The sequence below is a fragment of the Lissotriton helveticus genome, chromosome 8 (genome assembly GCF_964261635.1).
Source record: "Lissotriton helveticus chromosome 8, aLisHel1.1, whole genome shotgun sequence".
In the NCBI taxonomy this organism is placed as follows: Eukaryota; Metazoa; Chordata; class Amphibia; order Caudata; family Salamandridae; genus Lissotriton; species Lissotriton helveticus.
Window position 1 is genome coordinate 20,032,387 of NC_136069.1, and position 16,848 is coordinate 20,049,234.

The 16,848-nt window shown below is 49.0% G+C and overlaps 1 protein-coding gene across 1 annotated transcript in view; it reads left to right on the plus strand.

The window, feature by feature from the left end:
- Positions 1-16,848, plus strand: part of PDXK (pyridoxal kinase) — a 422,726-nt gene that overhangs the window by 22,581 nt on the left and 383,297 nt on the right. The window contains exon 2 of the mRNA XM_078656403.1: positions 2,002-2,147. Coding sequence (XP_078512529.1) covers positions 2,013-2,147 — 135 coding nt within the window. The 5' untranslated portion in view covers positions 2,002-2,012. The remainder of the gene's footprint in view (positions 1-2,001; positions 2,148-16,848) is intronic.

The window sequence follows — 16,848 nt, forward strand, 5'->3', positions numbered from 1 at the left end:
CCTCCGCTGCCCCTTCTGCCCGTCACTGTCTCACCAGGGTTGCCACCTGCCTCGACTTCGGGTGACACTTAAACCTACATTAACAGTAGTGTCTGAATAGAGTAGAAAGAAGCGGAACCAACACTTCCTTAACCTTAAGAGCAGCTTGTGAGGGGTAGCAAGGATACCCCCAGCTGCCCCCTTCCCAGGGGTGGCAAGGATACCCCCAGCTGCCCCCTTCCCAGTGGTGGCAAGGATACCCCCAGCTGCCCCCTTCCCAGGGGTGGCAAGGATACCCCCAGCTGCCCCCTTCCCAGTGGTGGCAAGGATACCCCCAGCTGCCCCCTTCCCAGGGGTGGCAAGGATACCCCCAGCTGCCCCCTTCCCAGGGGTGGCAAGGATACTCCCAGCTGCCCCCTTCCCAGGGGTGGCAAGGATACCCCCAGCTGCCCCTTCCCAGGGGTGGCAAGGATACCCCCAGCTGCCCCCTTCCCAGGGGTGGCAAGGATTCTCCCAGCTGCCCCCTTCCCAGTGGTGGCAAGGATTCTCCCAGCTGCCCCCTTCCCAGTGGTGGCAAGGATTCTCCCAGCTGCCCCTTCCCAGGGGTGGCAAGGATACCCCCAGCTGCCCCTTCCCAGGGTTGGCAGGATACCCCCAGCTGCCCCCTTCCCAGGGGTGGCAAGGATACCCCCAGCTGCCCCTTCCCCGGGGTGGCAAGGATACCCCCAGCTGCCCCCTTCCCAGGGGTAGGAAGGATAATCCCAGCTGCCCCCTTCCCAGGGGTGGCAACGATTCTCCCAGCTGCCCCCTTCCCAGGGGTGGCAAGGATACCCCCAGCTGCCCCCTTCCCAGGGGTAGGAAGGATAATCCCAGCTGCCCCTTCCCAGGGGTAGGAAGGATAATCCCAGCTGCCCCTTCCCAGGGGTGGCAAGGATACCCCCAGCTGCCCCCTTCCCAGGGGTGGCAAGGATACCCCCAGCTGCCCCCTTCCCAGGGGTGGCAAGGATACCTCCAGCTGCCCCTTCCCAGGGGTGGCAAGGATTCTCCCAGTTGCCCCCTTCCCAGGGGTGGCAAGGATTCTCCGAGCTGCCCCCTTCCCAGGGGTGGCAAGGATACCCCCAGATGCCCCCTTCCCAGGGGTGGCAAGGATACCCCCAGATGCCCCCTTCCCAGGGGTAGGAAGGATTCTCCCAGATGCCCCTTCCCAGGGGTAGGAAGGATAATCCCAGCTGCCCCTTCCCAGGGGTAGGAAGGATACCCCCAGCTGCCCCCTTCCCAGGGGTAGGGAGGATACCCCCAGCTGGCCCCTTCCCAGGGGTGGCAAAAATACCCCCAGCTGCCCCGTTCCCAGGGGTGGCAATGATACCCCAGCTGCCCCTGCCCAGGGGTAGGGAGGATACCCCTAACTGGATGTACGACATTACAACGCCTGCTTTTACATCGCATGCTTTTACAACGTGAGTTTTACAACGCATACCATTACAACGCATAGTGCTTTGGGGCGCTGGATAGTGAATTATTTAATTTACTATTCCAACTCCAGTCCCCGTGGATAGTAGGGAAGGTGTTGGATAGTAAATTAAATATATTCCCTATCCTAGAGCGCCCCCCAGCGCAATGCGTTGTAATGGTTTGCGTTGTAAAAGCTGCGATGTAAAAGCATTGCGTGGTAAAAGTTGCGTTGTAAGTGATGTTTCCCCCCCTAGCTGCCCCTGCCTAGGGGTAGGGAGGCTATCCCCAGCTGCCCTTCCCAGGGGTGGCAGGATACCCCCTGGGGGTTTGATTGCTCCACTCTGCTTTTGCAATATCTGTAGTAGCCCTGTTTCCAAGGCACCCCTGCTTCACCCATGTGCCCTCCACCCCTTCTTCCCTGTGGGTCACTATGATACAGCTCTATGCCACCCCTCTGCTGGGCTTCTGGTGACTCCCCTCTCTACCTCCCCTCCATCCACCCAGCCTTCCTTGTGTGTGGCAGTCCCTTCCTCAATGCACCGGGTCCACTCTCACTCTCCTCTTCCCCAGGGTCGTCCTCCATGGCACGTGCTGGGGTGCAGCCCCAGTGTCCCCGAAGCATGGGACAGCCAGGAACCGACTGCCGGGTCCTCTCCATCCAGAGCCACGTGGTGCGAGGATATGTGGGCAACAAGGCGGCTTCCTTCCCCCTGCAGGTAAGGTTCAGCCACCTTCATGATTTATTTATGGATTGCCTTGTTTAACCCTTTCGATGTGCCCGTCAGCCAACGGCCGTCGTGAGCACTACCTCCGTAGTCCTGTGTAAATGTAAATGTACATGTATTTATATAGCTCAAATCACCGACCCGGTATCTAAGCGCTTGCTTAGGGAACCCGTCCTGGTATTCCCCTGTGAGATACCCCGGCAGGGTATCCACAAGGTGAAAGCCAGGCATCCCACCGCGAGGGGCGTAGTGGAAATTAAGCAAGCTATTGCCCAGAGTTGCAGAGTGTGACCCCGTGAGTTGAGTAGGCACCGGAGCGAGAATTATCGAGTCCGTGGAATTTTTGAGCACGAGACCCGCCGAGGCGGGGAATCGAACCCTGGTCCACGGCCCATCTCAGCTTCCGGGTCTGCCGCCTCTAACCACTGAGCCACACTTCTCACTGTGCACGTCTGTTGGCCGACGCGGCCCTGCCCACTCAATTAAACTGCTGCACATCGGCAGAATTGTCGCCGCGGTTAAGCGGCTAGTGTGGAGGCCACACATCCTTGTTTCAGAACTCTGCATGTATCTCTGTGTTGTGTTTATTGTATTGTACTGCTATTTATATAACACTTTCCTACCCTGTAGGCCTAACACACTTCCTGTATGTGAAATAAGTGGCTACCCAGTAGGTATCATATATATTGGACTTCATACACTTGTCAGGGTTATCAATCGATCAGTATTTGGAAAGCGCAAGTTATCACTCATGAGTCAGTGACGGTGATGTTCGGAGGGGAAGGCCGTTCCAGGACTTGGCGGCGAGGTAGGAGAAGAAGCGGCCTCCGCTGCGGCTACAGCAGCTACTTAGCGTCTGTGCGAGGGCGAGGGCGGGGGAGCGAAGGTCTCTCGACGGTGGGTGGAAGCTCAGGTGGTGGTTCATGTATGCTGGTCCTTGCTTGTGGAGGGCTTTGCAGGCGTATGTCAGTATCTTGAATTGGCATCTTTTCTGGACGAGGAGCCAGTGGAGGTTACTCAGGTGCTGCGTGATGTCGGTCCATTTGGGCCGGTTGAGGATTAGTCTGGCCTCTGTAGTCTATATCGTCTGGAGGCTTCTCATGAGTTCGGTGGTGGTTCCTGTGTACAGTGTGGTGCAAATTTTCAAATGTTTTCAATTTTTCTATTTATTCAGGTGCTCAGTCTTTTAAAAACCATTAGACCAAAGCAACACGTTTTACAGCATAAAAGGATCCTTGTAAAAAATCATTTATAAAAAGTTAAAACAATTGGTCCTTGTTCTACATTCAATGTGCATTGAGTAAAATTTCAGTTATCTGTCATAAAAGCAATGTATAAGACTATGATTCTGTTTTCTTTACAAGTTTTTGTAGTTTCTGGTTATTTTTAGACTCTGTTTGGATTTCCACTGGAATTTGACCTAGTTCCTTTCATACAGATTTAAATATTTTACCCCCCCCCCCTTGCAAACTAGGAGGATTGAGGTCCCTCCTCGCCAGGTGATTACTGCTACTCTGCTTGAACGAATGTTCATGTTATTAAATATTTATTTTAATAATAACTTTCTTTCTTTTAATAACTTTGGGCATGCACAGCAAGTATGTTGGAGAGATTCATACTTATAATCACACTGTCTAAAGTCTTGGTTATGCCTTTGGTCTTTCCAGGAAGGAATGAGTCCTTTGTTTCCCACATACCAAAGTGTCATTTCATAAATTGATGTTTTAAAGCCGCTGAAAAATGAGCTGATCAATATTCCTGAGGCTTCCTTGTACCATATGAGCTGATCACCATCCAGGCATGACGTCTTTGTAGTAGAATGTTCACGTCTGTTGAATGCGACAGGAGTTTTGTTGTTAAATTGATTGCTTTGTTGAAGGCCTTTTTCCCGATGCTGGAATTCCAAATGTCTTGAGTGCACAGATCCTCTATAACCTGGGTTAGATAGCAGCCCCAGGATCCTTGAGTGTTACTTTCTTTTTGCATATCTATGTCTTTACAGTGCGGTGGGTTGCGGCTGGTGACTAAGGATTGCGTGACTGTTATGTTTTTTTTATTTTTTTTTATTCATTCATTGATGAGGAGCAGTGGGGTCCTCAAGTGATACACAGAGTGTCAGAATAGATAGAGTTGTACACCCAGATACCTTATCATCTGTGGATGGTATGTGTCCTAAGGTGCAAGCATCCATTGATGAGGAGCAGTGGGGTCCTCAAGTGATATAGAGAGTGTCAGAATAGATAGAGTTGTACACTCAGATACCTTATCATCTGTGGATGGTATGTGTCCCAAGGCGCAAGCATTCAGGTTATTAGGGATTGCGTGACTGTTATGGGGCGCTGCCGTTCCCATCTGGTTCCTGCACACCTTTCAGGTGCATGCCTAAAATCATATTGGCGGCAGTTACACCAATATGAATACAGTTTGGTGGCATGTGTTATGTTTGAAGGCATCAAAACCTCACCGCGAGTATACCTAGAGTATTGCAGAGCGTGCCAGAACAGGTGCAGCCACACAGGCAGGTACTTCCCATCTTTCGCACAGAGAAGTGTCAGACACATAAATAGCCCTATATGGACACCAGTGTGGTCCACAGGGGCCTCCGGGGTGAGAGGTTCAGATCCCTGGTCATCAGGCCCATCCGACTTATGTAATCTGGAGATGTTTTGGACTAAGGCGACCTTGGTCCACTGTTGAGGATGTTTTTGGTGGGTCAATTTTCAGGTGATTTCTGCCGCATCGGTTGTCTATTGCAGCTTAATACTGAAAGAGTCAATTGTGCACCCACAACAAAACTTTGTGTAGACATTATGATTATACAGGGGTCACTAATGTTGACTTGGGGCGAATCTCTACATACCAGTATACATTGAACAAGAAGAATAACAACTGGTTGTTGTTGAATAATGTATAGTGGCTCTGAGTGTTCTGATAGGACTGTACATAAATTGTATTGCAGAATTTGTATGGGGCTGTATATCCCCGACAAGGCAGCGAATCGCTACAGTTTTCATCAGATCCTTGGCCCCCTGCAGGAATGTATTGTTGGACAGGTGCTAGATTTTGTGTGATTTGGGGTGAGGTGTGTGAGCTTTGAAGGCATGCTCCTAACTTGATGCATTGTGAGTCGCAGTGAAGACACATGAAATGTTACGGACAGTGTCAGAATAGATATAGTTGTACACTCAGATACCTTATCATCTGTGGATGGTATGTGTCCTAAGGTGCAAGCATCCATTGATGAGGAGCAGTGGGGTCCTCAAGTGATACAGAGAGTTTCAGAATAGATAGAGTTGTACACTCAGATACCTTATCATCTGTGGATGATATGTGTCCTAAGGTGCAAGCATCCATTGATATGGTAAGAAGAGTTATCATGAAGTGGGATCCACAAGTGATACAGAGAGTGTCAGAATAGATAGAGTAGTACACTCAGATACCTTATCATCTGTGGATGGTATGTGTCCTAAGGTGCAAGCATTCATTGATGAGGAGCAGTGGGGTCCTCAAGTGATACAGAGAGTGTCAGAATAGATAGAGTTGTACACTCAGATACCTTATCATCTGTGGATGGTATTTGTCCTAAGGTGCAAGCATCCATTGATTAGGAGCAGTGGGGTCCTCAATTGATACAGAGAGTGTCAGAATAGATAGAGTCGTACACTCAGATACCTTATCATCTATGGATGGTATGTGTCCTAAGGTGCAAGCATCCATCAATGAGGAGCAGTGGGGTCCTCAATTGATACAGAGAGTGTCAGAATAGATAGAGTCGTACACTCAGATACCTTATCATCTATGGATGGTATGTGTCCTAAGGTGCAAGCATCCATTGATGAGGAGCAGTGGGGTCCTCAAGTGTAACAGAGAGTGTCAGAATAGATAGAGTTGTACACTCAGATACCTTATCATCTGTGGTGGTATGTGTCCTAAGGTGCAAGCATCCATCGATGAGGAGCAGTGGGGTCCTCAAGTGATACAGAGAGTGTCAGAATAGATAGAGTTGTACACTCCGATACCTTATCATCTGTGGATGGTATGTGTCCTAAGGTGCAAGCATCCATCGATGAGGAGCAGTGGGGTCCTCAAGTGATACAGAGAGTGTCAGAATAGATAGAGTTGTACACTCAGATACCTTATCATCTGTGGTGGTATGTGTCCTAAGGTGCAAGCATCCATTGATGAGGAGCAGTGGGGTCCTCAAGTGATACAGAGAGTTTCAGAATAGATAGAGTTGTACACTCCGATACCTTATCATCTGTGGATGATATGTGTCCTAAGGTGCAAGCATTAATTGATGAGGAGCAGAAGGGCCCACAAGTGATATACTATTTGGTTCAAGGCAGCAGTGACAGACGCCCTTCCCCTGGGGGAGTGTATAATCAAGCATCAGGTATTAGAAGTAGTCCACAAGGAGTGACTAGTCCAAACCTGGAGGCCTGGTTGAGTGACCAATTGAATCGAATATTTTATTCATGATCAATTACTTTAAATCATTACATGAACCAACGAACACAGTATTTCCAGGGTACAAATATGAACGATGTTAAAACCGTATTAAAAGACTGTTGGCGTTACTTCTTAAAAGAATTAGAATCGCAATCAACATTAAATTCCTCAGAGGAATAGCGTTGTTTTGTAGCGGCATGCAGGATAACTCTACTTAACATACAAGTGGAACCAGATTATTATTTTTTGATGATAAAATATGATTAGCTAAAAATGCTCAAAGAGTTGAAACAGAAGACAAGAAAGTACAGAATGCTCATGGCAGGACTTGATTAGCAGCAAGGGCAAGGTTCTCTTTGCATATGTCCTTAAAAGGCGTGTGGGATGCATTTGCTTTACGGTAATGTGCCGGTGAAGGGGGAAGTAGAGCAGGCTGGGACACTGGACCCCGGAAAAGGAACAAAGGCCCAGATGTAGGTAAATCTGATTTATCGACTCTAGAATACCGAATTTTACCGATTCGGTATTCTAGATTCGGTAAATCAGATGTAGGTAAAAAATCGGTAATTTTTACAGAATCTGTATGATTCGGTAATTACCGAATCGGTATTTACCGATTCGGTAATTGCCATTGATTCCTCTGGGCCTACAGGCCCATAGGAATCAATGTCAATGGTAAAATTACCGATTTTGCAAGGGGAACAGGGTGTCACTTTGACACCCTGTTGCACCCCTGATTTTGGCTTGTGTGCCATATGACACACATACATGCCCTTAGGGCATGTATGTGTGCCACATGGCACAGGTGTACATGCACACAAAGGAATTCGTTATTTACCATGCAATTGTATTACATGGTAAATAACGAATTGGTAATGGCCTGTGGCACTGTTTGAAGTGCCACCTACATCTGGATTTACCGATTCAGTAAATTTACCGAATCGTTATTTTACAGAATCGCTAAATTTACCGAATCGGTAAATATACGGATTCTGTAAATATAAGGCCCCCTACATGTCAAACACCAAATACCGGTCGGTAACGGCCGAAACCGTTATTTTGGTGTATTTGGTGTCAAAATGCGTGGGTCTAGACCAATGTCACCCAAGTGTGACCATTGTAATGCAGATCGAGGGGCATCCGTGAAGATCCCCAGCATTGCTGAAGACTCTTGAGTGTTATTGGAGAAGCACAGGTCCGAGGCTTTGCTACAAGTTCTTACTCCATTGGCACAGTATTAGGGGACTAACGGGTGACGGTCACTGGCGAGTTTGGGGCAGCAGCATAGTACATGGAGCCAGGATTCTCTGCTGTTGTTACAAAGTCTGCAGGATATTGCCTCATCCTGTCTTACCCAAGAGGGGTTGAAATCCATGATTGGTAGTGCAAGCAGCCGCATGTATATGATTTTCCTATGTGCGTGGTCTCTGAGGGGACTTTTAAAGACCTGGCTGTTCGATCAGTGGCTGCTCCCTCCCCTCTAGTGCCTTGAGACCCTCACGGGTGAGTAGCGTGCTTTACAAATGATTGATTGATTGATTGAAAGTAGGGCTTGGCTCTCCCTGGCATGTAGGAGACATCAAGTGCCTCAGAAGTGGGGCAGCGAGCTGAGTGACCAGCGAGTCCCCCCCAAACGCACTGAACTCCTGCAAGCAATGTTAAGTGCTTTTGGGGGGCCAATGTATTCGCATGCTGAATGGGTGTGTACCCCTGCCCTCAGGGCTCCACTATATGTGAATCTGGTATCTGAACTTTTACTTGACCCTGCCATCATCCTATCTAGCTTGTGTGCATGGGCCATGGGCCTCTCCTTGGTAATGTGAGGTCCTGAACCTGTTCATTTGACCTGGAGTGGAGCTCAAAGCATGCCCTCATAGCAGGCACTGCCCGTGCCCTGGGTAAGTGACAGTGGGGACATACTGAGGTTCTGTGAATCTTTAGTATGACCTGGCCTTTTACTCTGTGTCAAGCATGGTCTTTTGTTAATGTTAATGTTAATGAGACTTATTGAGCGCACGAATACCGGGGGGGTCTTGGCGCTATTGATTGCAATAATTTCTCCTGGTTACTCAGTTCTGAAAAAGCCAAGTTTTTACCTTTTTCCTAAAAATGATGAGGGAAGCTGCTCCTCTCAGCTCGGCTGGAAGTGTGTTCCACAGCTTTGCGGTACCATAAGAAAGGCTCCTGCCGCCCCAAGTCGTGATGCGTATTCTGGGTACTTTCCTCAGTCTTGTGTCTGAGGACCGCAACTGTCTGGCCGGATGGTACCAGACAAATAGCCTTTTGAGCGATAGCGGTCCTGTATTATTCAAAGCCTTGAATGCTAAGCAGAGGGCTTTAAACTCAATTCGTTTGGCCACTGGGAGCCAGTGGACTTGGCGAATTTCCTTGGCGATGGAATCATTTTTACGGATATTACCCAGCATTCGAGCAGCTGTATTTTGAACGGACTGGAGTTTTTTAAGAAAATGCTTGCGTATGCCCAGGTAGAGGCTATCACAGTAGTCCAGTTTAGCCTGAACCAGTGCAGTAACTACCAACTTTCTAGAGTCGGTAGGAATGTAAGGCAAGATTTTCTTACGTTTTTTTATCATAAAATGGGAAGCGGTGACAGTGGCATAAGTCTGATAGGATAGTGCTAACTTATTGTCAATCCACACGCCTAGATTTTTTGCCTTCAGCACAGGTTTAGGTGCTTCGCCCAGCTCAGCTGGCCACCAAAGATTGTCCCATCTTGGTTTTAACTCACCGAAAAGAATGATCTCGGTCTTTTCGGAGTTAAACTAAAGCTTTTGTCTCCTTGTGTGCAGATTTCTGCTTTGCATGTGGACACCAGGCCTTGGACTGACATTCTGTGAGTATGGTGTGTGTGTGTGTGTGTGTGTGTGTGTGTGTGTGTATGTGTATTAGGTATGTGTCATGTGAGGTAGTAGGCCTCTGTGTGTGGTGAGGGTCTTAATACTAGAACCAGTGGGATGGAGGGTGTATAAATGTAAATGTGTTTGTATTTATATAGCGCCTTCTACCCTGAGGTCTCGTAGCGCTGTATTCATACCATTGTGGAACCCTTCCTGGCTTTCCTGTGAAATGTCCACTCCTGGGCACCCCCAAGGTGAAGCCAGGCATCCCAGCGCTGTTGGGGCCGTTGTGGAGATTAAGCAAGTTATTGCCCAGAGTCACAGAGTGGGACCCATGATTAGACTAGGCACCGAGGCGAGAATTATCAGGTCCGGGGCAATTGTGTCCGAGAGTGGCCGAGGCGGGAATCGAACCCTGGTCCCGGGCCAGACCTCTGCATCAGGGTCTGCCGCTCTAACCATTGAGCCACACATCTTGCAGAGATTAATAGGGTGTAATGCCTGCATTCATGCGGCTGGAGGGTGAAGATCCGGACACCGAAGTGAGGAAAGGTGGACACAGGGCTGTCTTTTAAAGTCCAGAGAGTACCATGTTAGCAAAGGGATACTGATTGGATCTTCCGGAGCCCTGCCATTTGGTAGATAGTTACAGCGAGGGATGGGACTGCAGCTCCTGTTCTTCATGGCAAGGGAGCTTCAAAGCAGGGCCTGTCATTTTGTCTGTCCTGAATACTGCTTCCCGAAAGCTAATGACAGCCATGTGCAGGGACACTCCATCGTGCCCATGATATGGTATGCTTTAGATGTTTAAAGCTAAGGCGCGGCGTACCGCCATTGCCACAAAAGTCAACAAATCGGGAAGAGAAAGTTATGTGGCGCCACATTTTTTTTCTGTTTATTTACTATTGTAGCAATCTCAGCACACTGTGCTTTAGCTGAATATGCGTCACCATTGCAATAAAAACAAATGGAAGAAAGGTACCATCCACCCGCCTTTGTTTTTCTGTTTATTGACTTTTGTAACAATGACGGCATGTTTTGGATGGTTTTTTTTGTTCACAATAGATTTTTTATTGTGTTTTTGCCAAAGCATGACCTTGCCAAGCCAAAAAGATACATCATGTCACAAAATAGACATTATGGCTTGAAAGCTCTGTAAACACTCTAAGACAAAGGAAAGAAAAACTGTGAAAGAAAACCATTAACGTGCACTTCACCACCCCACCCAATACAGTGCCCAATGTCCGATACATGTATAATTCATAAGACCTGAGAGTCCGCTCACACGTCCTGGCCACATTGCCTAACTTCAGCATGTAGGTGCTGTTGGGTAGTGCATATAGGCTCACTGGTTAGAGCAGGCAGACCCTGAAGCAGAGAACGGCCCGGGACCAGGGTTCAATTCCCGACGCGGCAGGGTCGTGGCCAGGGTCAGCAGACTCGATAATTCTCACTTCGGTGCCTACTCGAATCATGGGATCACACTCTGCAACTCTGGGCATTAAGCTTGCCTCATCTCTACAACGGCCCCCCACAGACGCCGGGGATGCCTGGTTTCACCTTGGGGATACCCAGTACGGGTTATCTCACTGGGAAAAGCCAGGACGGGTTCCCAAGGCAAGCGCCGAGATGCCTCTCGGTGATTTGAGCGCTATATAAGTAGCCTAAAAAAATAAAAAAATAAAATAAAAAGTCAAGCCACAGATATCTGCCCATCTCCGACAGATCATAGGATGTTTTGGGGGCATCGCCTCGCCTGGAATACTGTGACCTCCAAACCCATACTAAAGTCCATACCTCGCTTCCAAACACCCAGAGCGGCAGGCCTGCAGCTTTCCACTGTCATGCGATGTCTCGTTTGGCCAGGCCGAGGAATAGCAAATGACGTTTATATCTATTACCGCCTATACCTTCAATACCATGGAGGAGGAGCAATTTTGAGGCCAGCGGGATATCCCAAGCAAGCAACTCAGCCAAGCAAGACACAACCCTCATCAAAAGCAGGTTAGGACCCTGCAGTCCAAAACTGCATGGAGGAATGTACCGTCTTCAATCTCACATCATAGGCACCTAGGGGAACTGATAAAGCCCATACGCCATAAGCGGTGCCTTGTGACGTAGGCTCTGTGGAGATATTTGAATTGGATTATTAGCAGGCGGGAAGATATTGCCGCCCAGCGGGGAGACTTTAAAACCTCTTCCCAGTCATCGCCATATATATCTCCCAAGTCCCGCTGCCAGGCCGAGAGAACATGGATTTACGGGATAGGGCATGGTGCAGCTGCAAATCTTTATAGAATTGACTGTGGGGGCATCGAAAACTTGGATTGGAGCTCCTGCTGCACGTCTCTAACTCCAGCATCTGGGTCTCTATCTGAGAGAGCTCATTCGATCATCATTTATGCTCTGCAGTACAAAAACTAATATCTACGCCTCAAATGGCGGGTTTCATCGTCTCCCATAGTATAATTTTGGAAGGGGCGGTCCCAAAGTTATGAGAGAAATAGTCAACCATGTCCCTATGAATGTATGTATGTTTTTTATAGTGTGCTTCGCAAGTGTCACAGTGAGAGTTGCTATCTGAATCTGGGGTGCCTGTGACCCACCAAGAGCGACCACGCCACTTGGAAATGATCAGATGATCCTCTAGGGAGGACATCTACTGCGGAGGCTCTATGTAGGTGACCAGCCAGCACCAACAGGTGGTCAAGCCGAGAGAAGGACCCGTATACTGTAAAATAATAAGTAAAACCAGCCTCAGTGGGGTGATGGGCCCGTTAAGCTTCCACCTTCCCTACCGTCTCGACCAGGGTCCGCAACTGGGACCCCCACACAATTCCCCAACACCTCCATTCTTCAGCCATCGATCACGCTTCGGGAACATGACACTGTTCCAATTTCCCCCTCATAACAGCCAAGCCTTTTGGCAGTGTGCCCTAGAGACCTATAATACGATCAAAAATCAACAAATGATTGCCCTAGCGGTGGGGGGCATAGACAGCCCATGACCACAGGCTCCCCATAAATTATACCTGACACAAAAACATATCTCCCCTGTGTATCCACTCAGCTCTTTAGAGTCTGAAAGGGAACCTTGCGATATATAAGAATGGTCACCCCTGTGATCCCTTGACAAAACAAGAGTGATATGTCTACATGAAACCAAAGCGGGCCAGATAGGGGGCTTGGACCCCAGAAGGTGTGTCTTCTGTAATAGAAGTATATCAGCCTGCAGTTGTTTGGCCTTGCGGAGCACGGTGCCTCTCTTTATCTTGTCCAGAACACCACGAACATTCCAGGTTTTAACACAGAGTCAGCCATCAGAACTAACTGTATCTGTCTCAGCCATTGGGGTGCCGTCTCAAATCAACCAATCCATACGCAGGCTTGGTTGTTGACAGGTGAGCACTAGGTCTGTGCTAAACAAGGTGAACCAGAACTATACAACAGTCCCCCCCCCCCCCGCCCCCTTGCCTCTTCCCACCCAAATGCCTCCAAGCCTTTAAAGTATCTTTAAAGTAAAGGCTCGTCCAGTGAATCCCCATGTAGCCAAACAATGGAAAGTTCTCTGGAGGGCTCTAGATTGAGGCAGACCAGAGGGGCAGCCGGTAGTGATAAGCCTTCATCGCAGATGTCATAACCATATGATGATGTCACTATCTATGGTAGCGATGGCTGCGGGAGCTCGGCAGGCCAAGCGCCGGACCCTAAGCCTAGTGGTCTTTCAGTGTTCATCGTACAAGGCTTCGAGCGCCATGAGAACAGGGATCTGTGCCAGCGTTTCTTCTTGGGCTTGCTCTGCTGTACACAGCGGTCACTGGAAGATGAGTCTGAATCCATGTGCTGCGGATTATGAGGCCTGACAGAAACTGTTTAGTCTGCCCATGCATCTCTTTTGGGGTATCAAAAAACAGCGTTCGAGAGTTGTATACCACTCTCATGTGGGCAGGGAAAAGGAGAAGGTCTTGAATTTTGAGTTTGAGAAGGCATCTCTTTGCTGCAAAAATGATTGGCGCTGTTGTTTGACCATCTTGGTGTAATCTGGAAAGATCACAATGTGGTGAGACTCAAACAGCAGTTCTTTCTTTTTGCATGCAAATTTAAGGATGGGTGTCTCTCTCTTGAGAATTGAGAATTTTGGCTATAACTGGTCGGGCCTCCCGACTAGTGCCCTATAAGCAGGTTCGATAATAAAACATGAGGAGAGGGAGTCTGGCGGCAACAGTTGAGTGATCCAGCAGTCAGGTGAGGAATTGGCCCATATCCTCTCCCTCACAGCCTTCTGGAAAGCCCACAAAGCAAAGGTTATTGTGACGAGGTGGCCCTTCACGTCTTCTACCCGCACAGCTAGTTCCTTGGTCACAGTCGTAAGTGTAGTGGTTCTTTGCTGCAGCGAGGTGATAGTGTCCTCAATATTGGAGACTCTGGTCTCAACCTCTGTGGTGCGCTCTACCGCCTTTCGAAAGTCCTGTCGCAGCAAGGTCACATCGGAGCCCATGGCACCAATCTTTGCGTCTAACATGTCCTAGATTGGGTGATAGCTGCTAACAGCAACGCATTGTTGGGGACAAGTCCCTGGGTCCCACCAGAATCCGATGTTGTCACCCCAGCCCCAGTTAACCTGTCTATCTTGCTCTGCTTGGCCGCAGGGCTGGAAGGCTTGTCCTTAGTAATTGCCCGCCTGCAGCAGGTATGCCCATTATAGTCCACACCGCCAGTAGCAGGGCACTGATAAAATGGGGCAGGCCAACAATCAAGAAAGAGCCGTTGAAGGGCTCACTAAAATGACAGGGGAAGACTGGGGGAGGGGGCAACCCCCTGCCACTAGTGGCGCTGAGATCTTGCCCTGCCGCCTCTGCAGCCGAGACCATACCTGCTAGTGGGGGTCCTCACCTGGATGAAGATGTAACCCCAAGGACTGTGTCTCCCCTGAAGTGTGGCCAGGCACTTCAGTCAGGTCCTCTATGTAGGCAGCGTTCGGACGGCCTGACTAGGCTACCGCGGGGGCCCCACAGGCAAGGCGGCACCGCGCTGGCTGACCCCGGCATCTGTAATGGAGGAGGACAGCACACTCCCTCCAGTGCGTGGCCTCCAGATAGCGCAGCCCCGTCTCCACATTACGTGGGTACCTCTGAGCCCCAATGTGGCTGCAGCCCAGCCCGAGGCGGCTCCCCGGAGGCCAGCCAGGCCCGAGTGCAGAGCCGCGCCTACAAGCTCCTCCTACACTGACATCGGCAAATCAATCCGCCATAATTCTGCGGCCGCACACACAGCAGGCCACCCCAGCCCGGAGCCCAACAATAACTCAGGCAGATCTCGACTAAGGCGGCAACCGGTCCTTCAGTGCGGCCCGAAATGGCCGACGATGCCACCTTGCTGCCTTGCACCTCTACCACAAGGCTGGCCTATAGGACCTCCAGCACTGCGCCTCAGTGGCTCTCGCCTGCCGCTTCTCTGTCTTCTGGTGCACTCCCACCTCTTAAGTGCAATCTGGACAATTTTGGTGCGAATCCGGCAGGATGTTGAAAAATCCTTATGTTGGCTGCCGAGCTCACTGAAAGTGTGTCCGCCTTGTTGGAACACTAGGCCATGCCTTGCTTTAGATGTTTAAAGCTTAAGCGCAGTGTGCCGCCCTCGCCACAAAAGTCAGTAAATAGAAGAAAAACGTTGTGCATGTCATGCTGAGGAAAAAATGTGTTACCTTGCACGATAATGCAAAAGAAACCTTTGAAAAACACACCTAAAATTACAAGAAATATTACAAGAACAACATGTCGGGAAAGTACGGTTTGGACAGTGTGTAGCTGTTGTGCCTGCAATGGCAGCCGCGCCAAAGAAGTCATTAACAAAAGCGTGCTCACAAAGTGTAAATGAAACATACCGAGTAACAACACATGTAATAGGGGCAGTCCTTATAGGCGGTTACAAGAGTAGAAAAGGAGGGACTAAGGAGAGACTAGTAAGCAGAGTAACCAAACACAATGATGCATTCACAAAGGACAGTCACAACAGCCAATTGAAAACATGGGTGGGCAATGGGCAGAGCTTAACCCCTTCGCCGCGTGGCAAATACCGCCGTGGTGCGAGGTGGGGCGGGGCTGGGCGTGGCGCTCGGGATGGCTCCCAGCGGTCATGAGTCACAGTGGGCGTGTGCTCATGACGGCCAGGAGCCGTCCGAACTACGCCCACGGATTAATTTTCCCGCACAGGCAGGGAATTAATCCCGTATGGGCAGAGCGGCAACGTTCGGACGGCTCCCGGCCGTCATGACCACACGTCTACTGTGACTCATGCCGACCGGCAGCTGTCCTGAGCATGGAAGGAGTTAAAGCACATATCCTGAACACAGCATGTCTCGAAGAGACAGTGCAAGCTCTGCCTAGGCGAGACCTAGAAAGGAATGAGACTATTTCTAATCTATCAGGTTTTTTAAGAGTGCAAATTTTATATGACTTTACTGATGCTGATGGCAAGATGTACAGGCGTACATACGTTGCTATTGGAATTGTGGTTTTTAAGGGAAAGGCGGGAATTGAATGTGTCCCCTATCAGGAGTAGAATTAAGCAGATTATGGTTATCATGCCAGTAAATTAGATGATCCTTCCTTGGGGTTGTTCCATATGGTGAATTGGAGAGCACAACATTTGTGCTGAAGCAGTCTAAAAGCCTTGGTGTAGCTACTTGTTTTTTCCGGCAGGAGCATGGGTGTTGGGGCGTGGGTCAGTAGGTTCCTAGTGAGTCGGGTCTGTTGAGACGACTTCTAAGGGGGCATCTATCGACTGCTGATCATTGAATATAGTAATTGTAGTTTTCCAGTGATTTAAGTTTAGTAAAGTTTGAGGTGAGCCAACCGCACACTTGTGTCTTGTATAAGATGGGCACATAAATCAATTGTGTGTTTACAGTGAGCGAGATTTTACACTCCAGAATTGGTCTATGTTTCCCAAATTTGGTATATGTGACTTTTATTCCCGTCCTTTGTTTTTAGAACTAGGACTACTTACACATGTATGCACAAATTGCCGTTCGACATTTAACACGTATGTTATCAAATGAGTACTATTCATGAGTATTTAAAAACGATAACATAGGATTTAATAACGATTTAACATATATATTGATTTTTCCATGCATCAATAACGCTACCAACATTCAGAGAGAGACCTTCCAAATCCTGAAAGAGCTGAGTAAGAAGAAAGAAAAGGCAGATATCCTGATTGGCTGCGATACCTTTCAGGGCTATTTCCTTGGAAAAGTAGCGACCATCTTGTCCGATATCAAGAAGGACAACCCAGTCTCCTATACCGAACAATCGCTTCCTTCACGCCCTCCATCCCCTGTCCTCACTAGTTTCCCTGAAATTGATTCCACCATTCTGAGACAA